At 44.4% G+C, this 16,325-nt stretch overlaps 1 protein-coding gene across 11 annotated transcripts in view; it reads left to right on the top strand.

Annotated features, from left to right (window-relative positions):
• The window catches only part of plekha7b (pleckstrin homology domain containing, family A member 7b), a 90,433-nt gene extending 79,162 nt beyond the window's left edge, over positions 1–11,271 (top strand). For 10 of the 11 annotated variants that reach the window (XM_080844012.1, XM_080844010.1, XM_080844009.1 and 7 more), the window contains 9 exons: positions 1–178; positions 561–666; positions 1,093–1,184; positions 2,124–2,390; positions 5,962–6,138; positions 6,623–6,756; positions 6,939–7,081; positions 8,667–8,842; positions 10,497–11,271. The exon at positions 1–178 is cut by the window's left edge and continues 11 nt beyond it. In XM_080844012.1, the coding sequence (XP_080700138.1) occupies positions 1–178; positions 561–666; positions 1,093–1,184; positions 2,124–2,390; positions 5,962–6,138; positions 6,623–6,756; positions 6,939–7,081; positions 8,667–8,827 (1,258 nt within the window). In that variant the 3' untranslated portion in view covers positions 8,828–8,842; positions 10,497–11,271. The remainder of the gene's footprint in view (positions 179–560; positions 667–1,092; positions 1,185–2,123; positions 2,391–5,961; positions 6,139–6,622; positions 6,757–6,938; positions 7,082–8,666; positions 8,843–10,496) is intronic. The other variant, XM_080844011.1, reaches the window with a different exon arrangement.
• The last annotated feature ends 5,054 nt before the right edge of the window (positions 11,272–16,325 follow it).

Below are 16,325 nucleotides of genomic sequence, written 5' to 3'. Positions count from 1 at the left end.
TGCTCCACCGCGGCCTCCCCTACCTCAGCTCTACAGCCCTGACCCGAACCCCCCTGAAGTGCCCCCCCTGCCCAAGGAGTCGTCTGTCATCAGGCACACATCCGTCCGAGGCCTCAAGCGCCAATCCGATGAGCGCAAGCGAGACCGGGAGGTCGGCACGTTCTCCAACGGAGACAAGGTTTGCCACAGTGACCTGCAGGGAGAGGGTGGATGCATGCTCTGTCCAGATATGTGGGTGGATGGTAAGGGTGAGGGTCGTGGGTGGAGGGCACTGGTGAGGGTCGTGGGTAGATGGCACTGGTGAGGGTCGTGGGTGGATGGCACTGGTGAGGGTCATGGGTGGATGGCACTGGTGAGGGTCATGGGTGGATGGCACTGGTGAGGGTCGTGGGTGGAGGGCACTGGTGAGGGTCGTGGGTGGAGGGCACTGGTGAGGGTCGTGGGTGGAGGGCACTGGTGAGGGTCGTGGGTGGATGGCACTGGTGAGGGTCGTGGGTGGATGGCACTGGTGAGGGTCGTGGGTGGATTGCTGTCTGACGCCTGGTTTCCCCGGTGCACAGGTGGAGATCCGGGCGTTCCTCAGTGAGCCGGAGCTGCGGGGAGTCAGCGGGGTGCAGGGGGGCACCTCCACACTGGTCAGCGGATACCAGACCCTCCCCAGCAGAGGTACACCACCACTACCATCATCATCACCAATACTGGCTGAAAAAATGTGCACTCTTATGACAGTTGTCTCATGTGTATTAGCTCGAAGAGCTGTATACTGACTGCTTACGTGGCGTTGATGTGCTGACATGCCACGTCTATCCGATTATTGTCGAATTTGAGGTGAATTATCTTGTCACCACAGTCTTTCCATCGATTTCTGATTAATAATTTTGTAAATTTAGAACATGCCGGCTGGAATAAGGAATTACATGGATAGCACCGGCACATTTCAAACCATGTTACCCCCTTCAAATTAGATCCTATTGTTTGTAACAGGTTGCGTTTTTAATCCATGATACTGTGAGGATGTTGACATAGGAGTGTGTTTTGACGGAGGAGCTTTGCATGTTGTGTTTTTGATGATGTGAAAACCCTCTGTGTCAGGAGTTACAGGCTCCTCTTCCAGACTGAATCAGTCCACAAACATTTCATCTTATGTCACCCTGAGAAGAGGAGCCTCGGCACCAGGCTTGAAGGTGAGTCGAGAGAGAGAGAGAGAGAGAGAGAGAGAGAGAGAGGGAGAGAGAGAGAGGGAGAGAGAGAGGCCGCAGAGCTCAGAGTCAAAAGAAAGCTTTAAAGTTTCACAGGAGCTCAGGAGGCACAAAGCGAAAGGCGAGTGTACTCCCAAATGGCAGGGCTTTTGTAGAGAGACACGAGCTCCAGCTGATGAGATGCAGCTCTCTCGTAAAAAATGCTGAACGCACAAGTACAGCATCTTGTGAAGTGCGTGTGTGTGTTTGTGTGTGGGTGTGAGCAACTCTGGTGCAATGCTAATGATTTAGCACTCGCCACGTTGCCCTGATATGAGATGAGTTAGTCTTTCTCTTACTAGTTTTTTTCCCCACTCGTGTGTACACACATGCCCACAACCACACATTCACCCACATGATGCACAAAGGACACACACACACACACACACACACACACACGGCCACTCTTTTCACTCTCACCCCCTCGGTTGTGTGTATGCTGAAGAAATTAAACAAGCAAATGAAGCAGTAAAGCTTTGATATGCTCTTGTGGCCTCTCTGATCCACTCAGCCCATTCCCATCCTCTCTATCTCTCTCTTTCTCTCTCTCTCTCTCTCTCTCTCTCTCTCTTTCTCTCTCTCTTTCTCTCTCCAGATCTCAGTGCCTTTTAGAACTCCTTTCTCCAATGCCCTTCTATCTCTCACTTTGTCTCTTTCATTCTCTCTCTCTAAGGGCTCACTGTATTTCTCTTTTCCTCTCTCTGTTTCTCTATCGCTCCAGTCCTCTCTTATCTACTTCTCCCTGTGCTCTCTCCCTCTCCATCTTCATTCTCTCTCTTTCGCTCTCTCCCCGTCCCCATCTCTCTCTCTCTCTTGTTTGGTTTTGACTGGACTAATAACATGTCCCTCCCCTGGTCTCGTCTCATCTCGTCTCGTCTACTGCAGGAGAGACCAAAGAGTGCGCTGGAGCGCCTGTACTCGGGGGACCCTGCGCTGCAGCGGGGCCGCATGAGCGCTGAGGAGCAGCTGGAGCGCATGAAGCGGCACCAGAAGGCACTGGTGCGCGAGCGCAAGCGCACCCTCAGCCAGGGCGAGCGCCACGCCTCTGCCTCCTCCTCCGTAGGCTCCTCCCCGGCGGCCAACGCCGCTGGAACCAGGCCCGGCTCGTCCGGAGCGTCCACCCCGCGACCCGTCTCAGCTGACCTGGGATCAGTACGTTAGAGCTGCTGCGGCAGCACGGTGCTGCACTGCAAAACTGGCCACTTCACACTCGTACCCTCATAAAAAAAACATGCATTAGCTCACAGTTTTTAACATATACACACACATGGACACACACAAGAGTTATGCATCATAACATATGCATAAACACACACACAGACACAAGAAACAAATCCATACATATGCATGAACAAGCACACATAATCTTACACAAACTAAAGCACAAACACAAGCATAAAAACATCCCTACACCCTCAGAAATACTCAAATTGATAACAGAGCAGGATTTACAGACTAATAAGCTCAGCAGTGACTGAAGTAGTGTGTAGTGTGAAGTGTAGTGTGATGGTGTTAAAGTCCAACTGGAGATGCAGGTTGAGCAGGCAGTGTGTACGTGAGAAATGTTTGTCAAGAAAGACGAGATGTGACAATGAGAATGTGAAAGTGCCTCACAGAAGGATTTGTTAGTATGAAGAGAGTACAAATGCCAAGGATACATACTTATGCAAGGAAGGAAAATGGCATGTGTCTCGCTTTTTATTTAAAAGCAGTTTTTTTGTAGAGATATCTATATGCAGTGTACATGAGTCTAACTTACAAAAATCAGAGTCTAACCATGTGAATTCAGTTATGATTCCCAAGTGCCTTTTTCATATGTGGGAAATTAAGTTTTTGATATTAAATGTTCGGGCGGGTCAGTGGCTGGGTGCAGTAAGGGGTCCTTCATGCAGTTTCCCCTCCTACTCCTCCTCTTCCTCCTCACCCTCTGTCTTAAACTCTGGAGGCGTGGGCGAATAAATCAGAGCGGCCGTGCGACGGTACCTGGAGGCTCATGGGCCTGTCAGGGAGGGAAACATCCCGACTGATGGATGCAGGAGGACCCCGTTACTCTCCCCACCCCCGCCTGCCCCTGTGAACGCTGCGCTAACTCATCCATGCAATCCTCGCTTGTCTTCGCCTGACCCACTCCCCCACCCTCTCCCCTACTCTCAAAATCTCCTCAGCCAAAAAGAAAGGCGTGTCTCTGTCTCTGTTGTCTGGTAAAATAACGCTGGTGGCATGGCTGTGGCTCCTCATGCGGTGAATGGACCCGTGGCCCGTTCACGACTCACACCCTGGACATACACACTGTACATGTCATCCTGACTAAACCATTCAGGAGCTCACAGGCCTTACCGCATTGTTTCATTCATGTCACTCTCCCCACCTTGCTTCTTCTCATTAGGACTCTTGTTCTTCTCTTTCTTTGAGTCCTTTCCCTTTCTGTCTCAATCACACCTTGTAACTGAGTCTTAACTGTCTCTGACCAGGCATCATTGTGTTCCACAGCACAGACATTCAAGTCTATTTATTATGATCTCATAGATTTTAGTTTTTCTAAACTATTTCACATTTTCTAATTACCAAAGTCTTCACATCTGCTAGAAGCACAAATATCAGTTGTGTTTTACATGTGTTTTATACCCAATAACACGCAAGCCGTAATAAATAATACAGTGTTGAATAATGACTCGTATTCCAGTGATCTGCCCTCGCTGTGCATATAATCACTGGCTAATCTAATCTAATGCTGGCTTTTTTGCTCGTAAGAATCAACAGCATGAAATCACTGCTCATGATTTATAGTCATGCTATCTACCCATGTGGCTGAGCGCATTGTGGTATTCTGCAGCAGCGCGTGTGTTCATAATATTCAGTTAGAGGATAGCGTTTTAGTGAATGCTGGTTTAACGGCTAGTTTAAGCACAGTGTGTTGGTTTGACACTCACTCAGTACTTAAGTCTCGCATCACAAGTGTGATTCCATACAGGGAGGATCATAGCAGGTCATAGATTAATTTGCTAACTGATTAGTGATTGCAACGCTCCAATGACTTTTGCTTGGAAAATATTAAGGGTTTGCACAGTCGAAATAAACAGTTTGTTAATAAATAAATGATGGCCGTGTTCATTATTTCTTCTTTTCTTATTGAAAGTGTGTTTGTAATGGATATTTAATTATGTCCTTCATTTCACCCCGCTATATTACTTTATTTTGCTTTTATTTTGTCAAGTAAGCACAATGATGCCTGTCGGTCTGCATACGTTTTACTTTGACTTTCAATGATTTCCCTTGTCTTCACTGTGGAAAGGTTCTACGCTAAGGTCTGTGAGCTCAGATGACACAAATGTAACAGTGGTCAGCAAGTAAACCACAGTGCTGTACAGTGAGTTAACCTCATTCCCCAACACCTTAAGAGACACGCGATGGGTTAAGAGGCTAGCATGGGTTTTGGCTGCCTGGATTAAACAATGTCCAGCGTTGTGAGTTCAAGTCCGGTGCGAGACCGTGATTGTCAACAACGCAGATTATACAAACCCAGTTACATTTTCACAAAGGATCTGGGGTTGAGACATCAGTGTGTGTGTGTGTCTCACGGATAAATGCGGCTTTTCAACATCTCTGAATCAACACTGTATCTCACCAATGTCACTAAATCTCATGGATTTTCAGACTCAATGTTGAATGTGTATAAATGCTATATATATATAAATATTAAAATAAATTGTATGTCGAATTCATCTCAGAAATGACACATTGCACCCTTTGAGTCCTGCCACTTAGAGTTCAATATTACTGCACAGCTTTACAACCAGTTCATGAAATTGAAACCTCTGCACATCATATGTAAGAAAAGAAGTCTCTGCTACTTCTTTAGTTGTGTCGTTTAAAACCAACATCAATGTCATATTTTATGTGAGCGGAGGTCTTTGACCTCAGGCAAGTAACTTGAAGAAAGGAAGGAACTTGGTGTTTCTCCCTGAAAGAACAGGCAGTGATGTATAGCAGTGTATGTATTTGCTTGACACAAAGGAAACCAGACCACATCTGTTTATCTGAGTGCCGCCTAGATCCTCGGCTCTGTCTCATTCACACACACACTCACACACACACACACGCTTACGCCCACGCCAACATTTGATGGGTTTCTATGGTGAGGGACTGGCAGAGTGTAATGCTCTACTGTTCATCTCTGAACATTTGTGTATGATATGTGTATGCCATGGGCAGCCATTCACCAGAGTTTCAGCCATGACCCCAGCGCTCCCTTTCACTGCATTCAAACCTCAAGCACTATTCTCTGTTCAAGGTGACAAGGAGAGTACTATTCATCAATTTGTGTTTCAAATATCCAAGTCCAATTACAAATAACTGTAAAGAGATTTAGAAAGTATATGTGAGAGCCATGACATCTTTAATCTTTAATCTTTTCTGATGAAAACAAGTAAAAAGTTTGAAGAAGGGCAGGAGAGGGTAATGCACTAGAATGGGTTTAAACAATAGCTTTATTCGTTTGATGGTTTATATAATTTTCAGTGAATAGATAGATACTGTGAAACAGCAGGATTGGCCAAGTGAAGGTTACCTGGAATGAAGTTCAAGTATGAGCTCAGTGAATTATGTTACATTGTGCATATCTTTTTACCTATCTACCTGTGTGTGTGTGTGTGTGTGTGTGCGTGTGTGTGATGGCTGTGTGTGTGTGTTTGATTGCCGTGTGTGTCTGTGTGTGTGATCCTAGTGGAAGCGGGAGCAAGAGTTCGACTTGCAGCTGCTGGAGCGGGCGGTGCAGGGAGAGGAGAGGCCGGCAGAGCACAGGGAGAGGCCGCGCTCCCAGTCGGACGAGTGGCTCACCCTGCGCTCCATGAAAGAGCTGGACCTGGAGCCCGTGGACTACGATGTGGACCTTAGCCGAGAGGTGGGCCTGAGCATCATTGACCTGGCAGAGACCTGCACCAGAGCTGATCGGATCTAGATCCGTTCCACTGCCAACTGCTCTGTGGGGTTTAAAGACATCTCCTCCTGTAGCTGCTTCACATCTTGTCAAGGGCTCACCCCGTCTCGTGGGATCCCTTTTTCTATCCCGCCCCATTTTCTACCTTACCTTTTTACATTGCTGCCATAGTCTCGTGGCTTGAAGCTTTTCTAGCATACGCTTTCTAGTAGGAAATGTATAGCGTTTACTGTATTACCATGTACTTCAAACCATCGACCACTTTCTCAAGAGCTATTGTGTCCAAGATGCTTCCTATGTGTCTCAGGTCCTGCATAGCATGTTGTATTGAGGCAACAGCCACCTTGATGAGAGCTCTCATGATCCACTTGTCTGTTGATCCTAACGTTGTGTACCGCTTGACTCTGACCTGAGTGTGTGTGTGTGTGTGTTGTGGGTATCCTTGCAGCTGTCCAAACCCAAGAAGGTGGAGATCCCAGAGCGCTATGTGGACCTGGAGCCTGAGGAGCCGCTGAGCCCGCAGGAGATGGAGGCTCGCCACCGCACAGCGGAGCGCATCAAGAGCATCCTGGCCAAGTCCAGGTGCAACACTGTCTGCTTCTATACACTGCATTACTCATGTCATAAGTAGCGACTGGGTTTTTTTCCATGCACCCATGTGCCATTATCCGCTGTCATTTAAATAACATGTTCAATTGTGTGTGTGTGTGTGTGTGTGTGTGTGTGTGTGTGTGTGTGTGTGTGTGTGTGTGTGTGACTCACAGTGTCCAGAACATGCAGCCAACTGTAGTGGTGGATAAGTGTGAGCTCCCCGGCCTGGACTCTGCATTGCAGGAACAAGAGAGGATCATCACCATGTCCTATGCTCTAGCCTCCGAAGCGTCCCTCAAGAGCAAGCAGGTGGCAGGTGTGCACAGACACTCACAGGCCCTCATTATTTCTACCGTATGTTGAAGCTTTTGTGGCATGTCAGCTCTGAACTCTCGACATGGCTACACACACACAGACACACGCACACACACACACACACACACACACACAAGCACCCACACACACACTGAGGTAACTGCAAAGCATCAAAAATGATAAGTATCAATACCACCCTGACATCAGATAAGACATTTCATTTCACTTCTCATTGAGCCCTAGTGAAAAGATGACAGAGATAGGATTGAAGGAGAGAGACGTGTGTCTACTTTTAAGACACCTGGATGAAGAAGAAGCCAAAGAAGATGAAGAAGGCAAAGAAGAAGAAGAAGAAGAAGAAGGAGATAAAGAAAAAAAAGCCAAGCTGAAGTTATCAGGATCTCCCATCTCTAATAACGGCACATTATTCCTTATTAGCGGGGGATCTTATGAGTAAAGACAGTGCTAATTGCGAGCCGTGTCAAACCTTTCAGATGGGGAGGAATCTCTTGATGAGGCTATTTTTCAGCGCTGATCAATGCGGCGGCGCTCAGGCTCAGGCTCCAGCCCCTGTGTCCCGTGGCTGCTCTTTGAACATGCCTCAGAAGCCGCATAAAAGCACCCCCCAGTTCACGTTTCATCTTTTCACTCTCTGCAGCCGGGGCTCACTCACTTGTACTCACTCACTCACTCGCTCGCTCACTCCCCCGTTCACCCCCTCACTCCCTCACTCAGGCTCACGCTCACCTCTCATGCTCTTTCGCCTCTCACCGCTGCTGCCGTTGAAGCACACACACACACACACACACACACACACACACACACACACACACACACACACACAGACAGACACACAAGCAAGCTCACTAGAATTGACAGGCCCTGCGTGAAGGGCCTTTAGTATGCGGGCACCGAGCAAAAAGTCAGCCATTTTTACGGCGTCTCCTCCGGTGAGGAAGATGTGAGATCAGGGTGAGATCACTGGGGGAGGGGGGGGGGGGGGTTCTTGTCTGCCCTGCCAGACGTGGTTTTCATTTTCTCTCCCCTCAATGCACCTGGGCAGGCAGCAGCCCAGCGGCTGAGGTCCAGCAGTGGCGAGAGCACCCAGTGAGCAGGAGGAAGAAGGCTAAGTTAAGGCCAGGGGAGGTTTCGTTTAAACTTTTGAGGCAGACACATTAGAGCACCATAAAAGCATCTCAGTTGGGCATCGCTAGGATGACAGGGCTAACTTGAGGGGAGGGGGGGGGGGGGGGGGGTAGGCTGTTAAGCTCACTGGTGATATTGGAAAGGAGTGTATCCTGTCATCCTCGTGATGTCCTGGGAACAGAGTGTCCAGGGTTTAACTCATGCCTTTAAAGGCGGGTGTGATAATGTTCTGTAATGTTCACATTTTTTGGTGTGTGCGTGTGTGTGTGTGTGTGTGTGTGTGTGTGTGTGTGTGTGTGAGCTGCAGAGTGAGCGGGGAACTGCTACACCCACTAAACAACTCCTTGGCTGGTGCTGGTAATTTTTTAATGATGCTCTCCTTTCTTTTTCTCTCTGTCCCTCTCTCTCTCTCTTTCTCTCTGCTCCACCTTCACCTCCAGCTCCCCAGCAGGCTAACGATGCCTCCGCCTCCCCTCCGCCCTTTTCTCCTCTTCTTCCTCCTCCCCCTCCTCCTCCTCCTCTCCCACCCTCCACCTCCCCCCCTCAGGCACCTCCCCCTCCCCCTCCCCTCAGTAATGGATTTCACTACACCTTTGTCTAATCAGAGCAAACAAAAGTAAGCACTAATGGCTTGTTTCACGTTTCACACGTTTAATGTGCTGGCGGGGCGCTGCTAAATTGTCTTTCCGCGAACGCCGGGCGCTCCGTGTGTGTGTGTGTGTGTGTGTGTGTGTGTGTGTTGGCACCGCACCAGCTGCATGTTCACACCGTGCTATTGTGATGTTGCCAGCTCACGAAGGCAAGGCACTACTGTACCTGCTGTAGTGTAAGTCTTAGTGTGTGTGTGTGTGTGTGTCACAGCATCCAGCATGTGCATCTGTGTGGTGGGAGTTTAATAGTCAGCGTGTGAATTGTGTGCAAATGGCTTCAGCGAGCTCATCAGCAGCTGGTTGGAAGGTGGGGGGTAAACAAGCAGGCTTATTGTGAATTGTGTCTAATTACACAAGTGTTGCTCACCTTTTTCCCTTCCTGCCGACTCTTTGCCATCTGTGACCTGGTAACAGGTTAGCAGGTCGCTCCCATGAAGGCTTTTCCCCTCTCAGTGTTGAGATGCCAGTATTCTCTCCTGTAGGCCTTATGGGAAGACGCGATTGTTTTCTAATTCACCCCTCTATGGTGAACTTCAGAATAAACATTTGAATAATTACAGAGGCCTGCTTAAAATGAGGTTCTGAGTCCATCGCATTTACTCAGAACTCAGTATGAAGTGACCAATCAGTGTTTTAGTTCAATTGCTATTACATACCTGCAGTATATTTGACCTCAGCATGTTCTGTCTTAACTTGTATTGCATGCTTAAATGGTGTTGTTGTTGTGTCAATGTGACGATGCACGTTCTGTGATTTGACCAAATGTTTAAGGATGTGTGAGTGCATGTGCATGAGCCTGGGCAGACAGAATGCCAGCATGCTGTGCTTCCTGTGCAAGTGATGTCACTAATTAGAGGAGTTGGCTGCAGTGCTGTACCATTAGCATTTCAGATATCAGGTGTGGTGGCCCCAAAGGGACATACAGCACAGGGGATTACTGGAGCACTGGAACTGTACCAACTGTTTCATTTCATGATGACAGCCATTGAGTTGAAATTTCCCCAGCAAATGGGTGCATTTATTTTCATTAATGCAGGTGTCAGTATCACATGGACATAGACACTGCAGGTGCACCCTCAGACAATGTGTCATTTATAATAGGAGTCTAAACCAGGACTAATCATGATCCAAGATTCTTCATCATACTTCTGGACGTATTTGCTCAAATTTCACTTTTACTGCTGGCAGATCCACAGTGTACACACCTTATATGTTGTTTGGCTGTTAATGGATCATGCAGTGTATAGTTGTTTGGGGAGACAGAGAGATGTAGGCACGCAGTCGGCAGTTACTTTTGGTACACTTACCACCTTGCCAATACCAATTGCATCTTGTTATCAGCTATTTCTGAAGGGGTACCTGACCACAAGGACCATAACTTGGAAAGGTCAGGTACCCCTTCTAGTTAATGCCCTTCACTGTGAGATAAGTAAAGAAATACGTATGTTAGTCATGAGCGACTTTGGTTTCATTTGAATGTTTTTCACAAACTATGTGTTCACACATCTACATATGCCTTTTAAGAATGCCAGCAGATTATGTAGAATTATGCTCTCAGTAGGCATGTCATGGTATGACAGTTCTCTGTGTCTAACGTCCGATGTTTTGTTTCTCCTGCAGCCAAAGCTGTATCAGGACATTGATGTGGTGATGACTGCTCCCCACCAGACTTCTTGCAGACAGACCGACTGACAATGCTTGGCTTTCCCCATCTACATTCAGTCCTCATTAGATGAACAGTAGTGCACACAGGAATGGGCAGACATCGCTAAATGCGTAACACATTTAATGATGCATAATTTTGTCATAGACCATAAGCTATTATTTTGTATAGGAAGCAGAAAACATTGCTGTGAAGACTGCTGTGCATATATTAACTATGGAAATGTCTAACAATGGTAATCATACAATAGGAAAAAGAAAAACAATGTTTTATACATGTTATTGCACTTTTAACACTATACTGTATCATAGTGAGAAACGGATACCGAGCTGATCTATTTTATGTCTCCGAGAGAGAAAAAGGTGTGTTCTGTAATGCAGTGAGATCTGAGTTACAGAAGGAAAATGCAATGGAGGGTAGAACAAATGCAAAAGTATTATGCATCGGGGAGATTTGAAGAAATGAAAATGCGGTACAGTAATAATTGTGTCAAATTGTTGATTGTATTTTTTATCAACTCAGATGATATTCTTACACCAAATCACTTGAAATATTATTTTTGTGTATCTAGCACTGCCAGTTTCCTCTTAGCTTGCCAAAAGGATTTTTATTTTTGCCTACAACATCTTGAAGATATAACCTTTAACAATATTTTCTGAAAAAAAAAGAGGAAAAAAATTGGGATGGGGCAGACATTTTTTTAAATAAAGAATATGTAAATATTAAAATACATTAACAAGTTACTTGCCTCAGTGATCTTGTCATTCAAAGAAATGCAGTATTCAGCTGAAACAACTCTGAAATGTGGTTAATGATTGTTTGGGAATGCTATCCTTCACACAGAAATGGCCCAATGTGTTTTGACAATTTGGCAGACATTAAATAAACTTTTCAGTTTTAGAGCAGACTGGTATGAAAGTGTCATGTGTGCATGTGTGTGTCCTTGCATTTGTGTGTGTGTGTGCATGGGTGTGTGTGTGTGTGTGTGTGTGACTTTGTGTCACTACTGTCTTTCAAAGCATATTCTTTTTTGGAAGTGTAGTAGTTCAGAGAATGGTGCAAAATTGCTCTAAGGTACAACCAAGGCGTCGACAGAGTTCAGAATGTAGGCAAGGTAATTGCATTCAACCTTATATTTCACAGAGAGACATGGGATATAATGTTGCACAGGTTGTGTGAAAGGGAATAATAATAATAAAGTTTGAAGTCTCTTTTTTCTTTATTGCTTTGCCGTACAATAACTTCTTCTAGCACTGCACTCTTCCCATTGAGGTATTTTGGGGTGCAAAACCTTATATTTAATCCAGGTAGTGAAAGTCCATCTTCCAAAGCCCCGGCTACTAAGAAAAGAAAAGAAAAATATTAAAAGATTTTTGGTTTGCCGTACTGTTACCTTTGCTCCATGCTAACCAGGTACAAAGGGAAAGTACAAAACACGTTCTCTTCACAGTTCCAAGGATTCTCTTTGAACATTTCTATTGATTGCTTTACATTTTATTCTATTATTTGAAAAGGGAGAAAACTTTAGCAGGCTCAGACCAACAGAGGTGAACTTTCAGAACAAAAAAATGTGTAGTGAAGTGCAAAAAATCTTGAAATATTTCTACAGTTCAAAGGTGCTCATTTCAAAAGGGCATTTTTAATTCAATACCTCTGTACTTGCCACCGTGAAGAAAGGTGGTGGTGGTTGAATGTTAGCTTAGCAGTGTTTCAGAATAGATAACATAACATAATAGATTTGGCCTTCTCTGTAATTGTTAAGCACCACCTGTGAGGCCAACCACATTTTGAATTTTTAAAGCAAAGCAACCTGATGTTTTGCCATGAAATTTACACACTTCACTTTGTAGTCTGTTAATGATTTGTGTTTTGTTATAATTGATGGACCTGAAAAATGCGCTGTGTTTCTTTAACTTCATAAATATTTAAGTCATAGAGACACTTAAAGCAACTAAAAAACAAAAATAAAAGATTGTGAATGAGAGGGTTTCTGCTCTGCTGTTGGACGAGCTAGCGGTTGCTTTTGTGTGCTCTCTTGTGAGATCTTTATCTTTAATTGGCAGATAATTACTCTCTCCCCTGCAACATGGCCCTCTTTGAAAGCACCTGTGAGAGGCCATGCGCCTCCCGTAGCTCCACAGTAGGAGCTGCCACAGCTTTCCTCATCAGAGTTGGAGTAGTGTAGAGAGGGTCCATGTGTGTGTGTGTGTGTGTGTGTGTATGTGAGTATGTGAGGACACATAGGTGTGTCTGTGTGTGGATTTGGCGTAGAGTGCATTTACTTGGATTTTTGTGTACATTTATGTGTGTGTGTGTGTGTGTATGAGTGTATGTGTGTATGTGAGTACATGTAGGTGTGTCTGTGTGTGGATTTGGCGTAGAGTGCATTTACTTGGATATGTGTGTACATTTATTTGTGTGTGTGTGTGTGCGTGCGGTGTGTGTTTACTTTCTTTCTGTATATTCACGTGCATCAAGCGCCCGAGCCTGGTGGGCATCAGTCAGATCACATCCGCTATTCTGCTTATTTGGCAGTAAATGGGGTATTTTTCCTCCTCCTGCAGAAATCCACTCAAGACCATCCATAGAGAATTATGCCATTTCCATTTATTGACGTTTGGCTCCAAGTTGATATACATTTGTTATTCTATTTTCCAGACTTCAAAGAGAATGAAAAAGACCTATTATGCTAATTTCATCCTGCTCTGTTAAATGCAATAAATCCCTCACACATTAATCCTTTACAAACTGTTCTGCAATTTCTCCAAAAACGGTTTTCCACTTAGATTTGTGCTTTTTGTAAACTTAACAGAATCACACTCTTGGAAATATTGCTGATTAATTGAAAGCCTGAAGTTTATGATGCATTTAGTTCATGCAAATGTCCGTTTGTTTCATTTCATTAAATAGCGCCAGCATCCTATATTCTAGAATTCGAATAAACTGAAAAAAAAAAAATAAAGTCTGTGAATATGGTCTTGAGTTCAGAGCAGATGCAAAGATCCTGTCAGAATTCTTTGGGTATTTTGTGACCTTCAGGTTATAAAGACATAAGCTTCAGACGGATATCGGTCTTGTGTCTTAAATAGAATACAAACGTATAAAGATATTTCTTTCCTGTCAAAGTGACTGTGGAAGGGGAATAGGGAGTAAACATCAATATTTTTACAAAGTAGCATATTCACCACACAACTGAGCCATGGTGGCTTGTTGATGGCTGTTTGCTAAATGCTTAAAAGTGTCTGAATTAATGAAGTGGAAACTCAGAATGTGATCTCTTGTCCCACCCATGTTCCCTTGAGTGGACTAAAATGACAACCTCGGAATAGCAGAAGCTACCTGCTCAGAGGAAAGTCCTACAGGGAGTGGCAGCTCTGAATGCAGCAGTGCTCAGACCCTGGCCACAGCTGTGTATGGGATCAGAAGCCTTGTACAGTATGTGTGTCTGCTCACTGCATCTTTGGTCAGGCCTGACAAAAACAAAAACAGCTGTGGGAGAAAGCAACGTCAAAACAGGAAACAAGGTTTTTGCAATATATCATTCTTACAAGAATAAGGCTCATATTCTTTAGGGATTGGTAGTTTGAAAGAGAATGGACTGTTGACAAAGCGGGACAGTTGCAATAAGTGCAATAACTACACATCCATGCATGATTCCAATTGCACATCTCAAAAATCCATGTTTTATAACCAACAGGTGCCTGCAATTACCACAAAGCTTAACCCACTTCAAAACATTACAACTAGGGAGTTATCAAAGTGTCACAAAACAGTCAATTCAATTGTGTTTGGATGCTACGTCAAACAGTTTTGAGATAAAACAGGGAGCACTTGTGAGTATAATGTTATTTCTCATTCATTCCCCAACCCGGTTTGAAGCAAGCAGGGAGGGCTAGACAGCCTTCAATTCCTTTCTCCAACACAGGGATCCTCCTGCATGTTCATGCTCCGGTTGGTCACCTTAGGGAACAACAGAGAGATAATACAAAAGATTCTTGAAATATGAATGTTATGTTATGCTCTTTTATCCTCATTGATTTAATATCCATACTTTCATAAGGATGAAGGTTAATAATTGAGGAGGTCTGCTCACTATCATTGAACGTTCTTGCAGGGTATTATTTCTGCATTACCACAGAAGAATAGTGAAATGAAGCCCTCAGCTCCAGCGCAAGATGCTGCTGTTATTTTGTTCCCCATTTAAGAGTTTCTTTTTGTGGATGATTGGCACTTTTTTATTTTATTTTAATAATCGAGTCTTCACTGGTAGAGACTAAGATGTGTTGACAGACGTTGTGGTTTGTGGGTTTGGAAGACAAAGTGAGGTGAAAAAAGAGCATGAGAGCGGTGCACACAATTAAGTTTTTTACCCTTAGAATATGCTGTGTTAAAGGAAACAATAAAATCCTCCTGCGCTCCTTAAATGCTTTGAGTTTACAATCCCTACAGTAAGGCGGACATTTTGTAAACATAAATGAACAAAATGCCTTGGGGCTTCGCATCTGAACCAACAATTCTTTTAACTTGGGAAGCCTCCAAGCACCACCTTTCGCATCGCATTAAGGTAAACACTGTCTCAAGGCATGATAACAAAATACCAGGCTTGAATTTCTTGCTGTGTTTTGCAAATGTTGTGCAAATGAATCATTAATAGGTGCTTTTAATTAGATGAACCTTGCTGCATTGCTAAAAGACTTGCATGGAGCATGCAGCTTGATAAAACGCTTTCCTGTGCTAGTGAGCTCTGTAGCTCATTCAGCCGTGTAGACTGCATGTGTGAGATAAATTAGATAGCAACTCAGGAGTTTTCAAGGTTTTTGTTTGTTTGTATGAACTGCTTTTATGCCATCATTTTATACGTTTCTCCTCTTGTATGAAGCCTGCTCTTGGCAGGACCCATTTTTAATTGCAGGTTTTGTGCCTGATTCCTGTTATATGAGCAGGTCTGAATTCCTTTGAGCTCACAGTTCTAGTGGGTAAGTATCTGAGGGTGCCACAGCTTACACAAATGAATGAATATAACATGTAAGCTGAGCCCATTGCCTGACTGACACCATCACATTTAAGAACTAGGGCTGCATCAGGCCTGCTTTATTTGGCACTGTAATACAAAATCTGGCATATCAGTGTGCTTGCATTTTGCGTTGGCTTTTTTTTTTACCTACAAAAGTGTATTTTATAGTTGTCTATTCCTAGTAAGTTATAGTGGAAGGTGTAATTGTATTCTTCTGGACTCTACCACAGTTAGCATTCATTCTAAACCTTTAAAACGAAAAGATTTAAATGGAAGAATCATGTGACCAGGCCATGAGCATGATGATATGAGCACCCAACCAGTAATAACAAAACAACCAGGTAAAGATTGATAATCACCTAAATTCTGCATCTCACATCTACTTTCCTGTTAATCTTGAGATAAGGCATACATCTTTGCCTATTCATAATACCCTCATTTGTCTGTGTGCTGCACACACATCAAATGCAAAGTCAGCCAAACTTGCATGAAAGCTTGCAAAGTCACTAGAGTAGAGGAACTCTAGTCTTATCATGGAGTCAAGAGATTGTGCTTCTCCAGTCCTCTATCCAGTTCAGTCCCACCTTTCCCCACCCATGGATGGTGCTCATAGTCTGAAAAGACCAGTCCAATAATTCCTAAATGAAAAATCTAGTCCTTATTTTAACACATAGCCCGTATTGCTTGATATGTCCTAGTTAAAGCTATAGTTATTCTAAAGACAAAGTTAATGATGTCAGCTGGAAGTTGAAAAGAAAGCGTTAGCTTTGTA

Source organism: Sprattus sprattus (assembly GCF_963457725.1).
Source record: "Sprattus sprattus genome assembly, chromosome: 8".
In the NCBI taxonomy this organism is placed as follows: Eukaryota; Metazoa; Chordata; class Actinopteri; order Clupeiformes; family Clupeidae; genus Sprattus; species Sprattus sprattus.
Note: the sequence above shows the minus strand (reverse complement) of the source record. Positions and strands in the feature narration are given on the sequence as shown.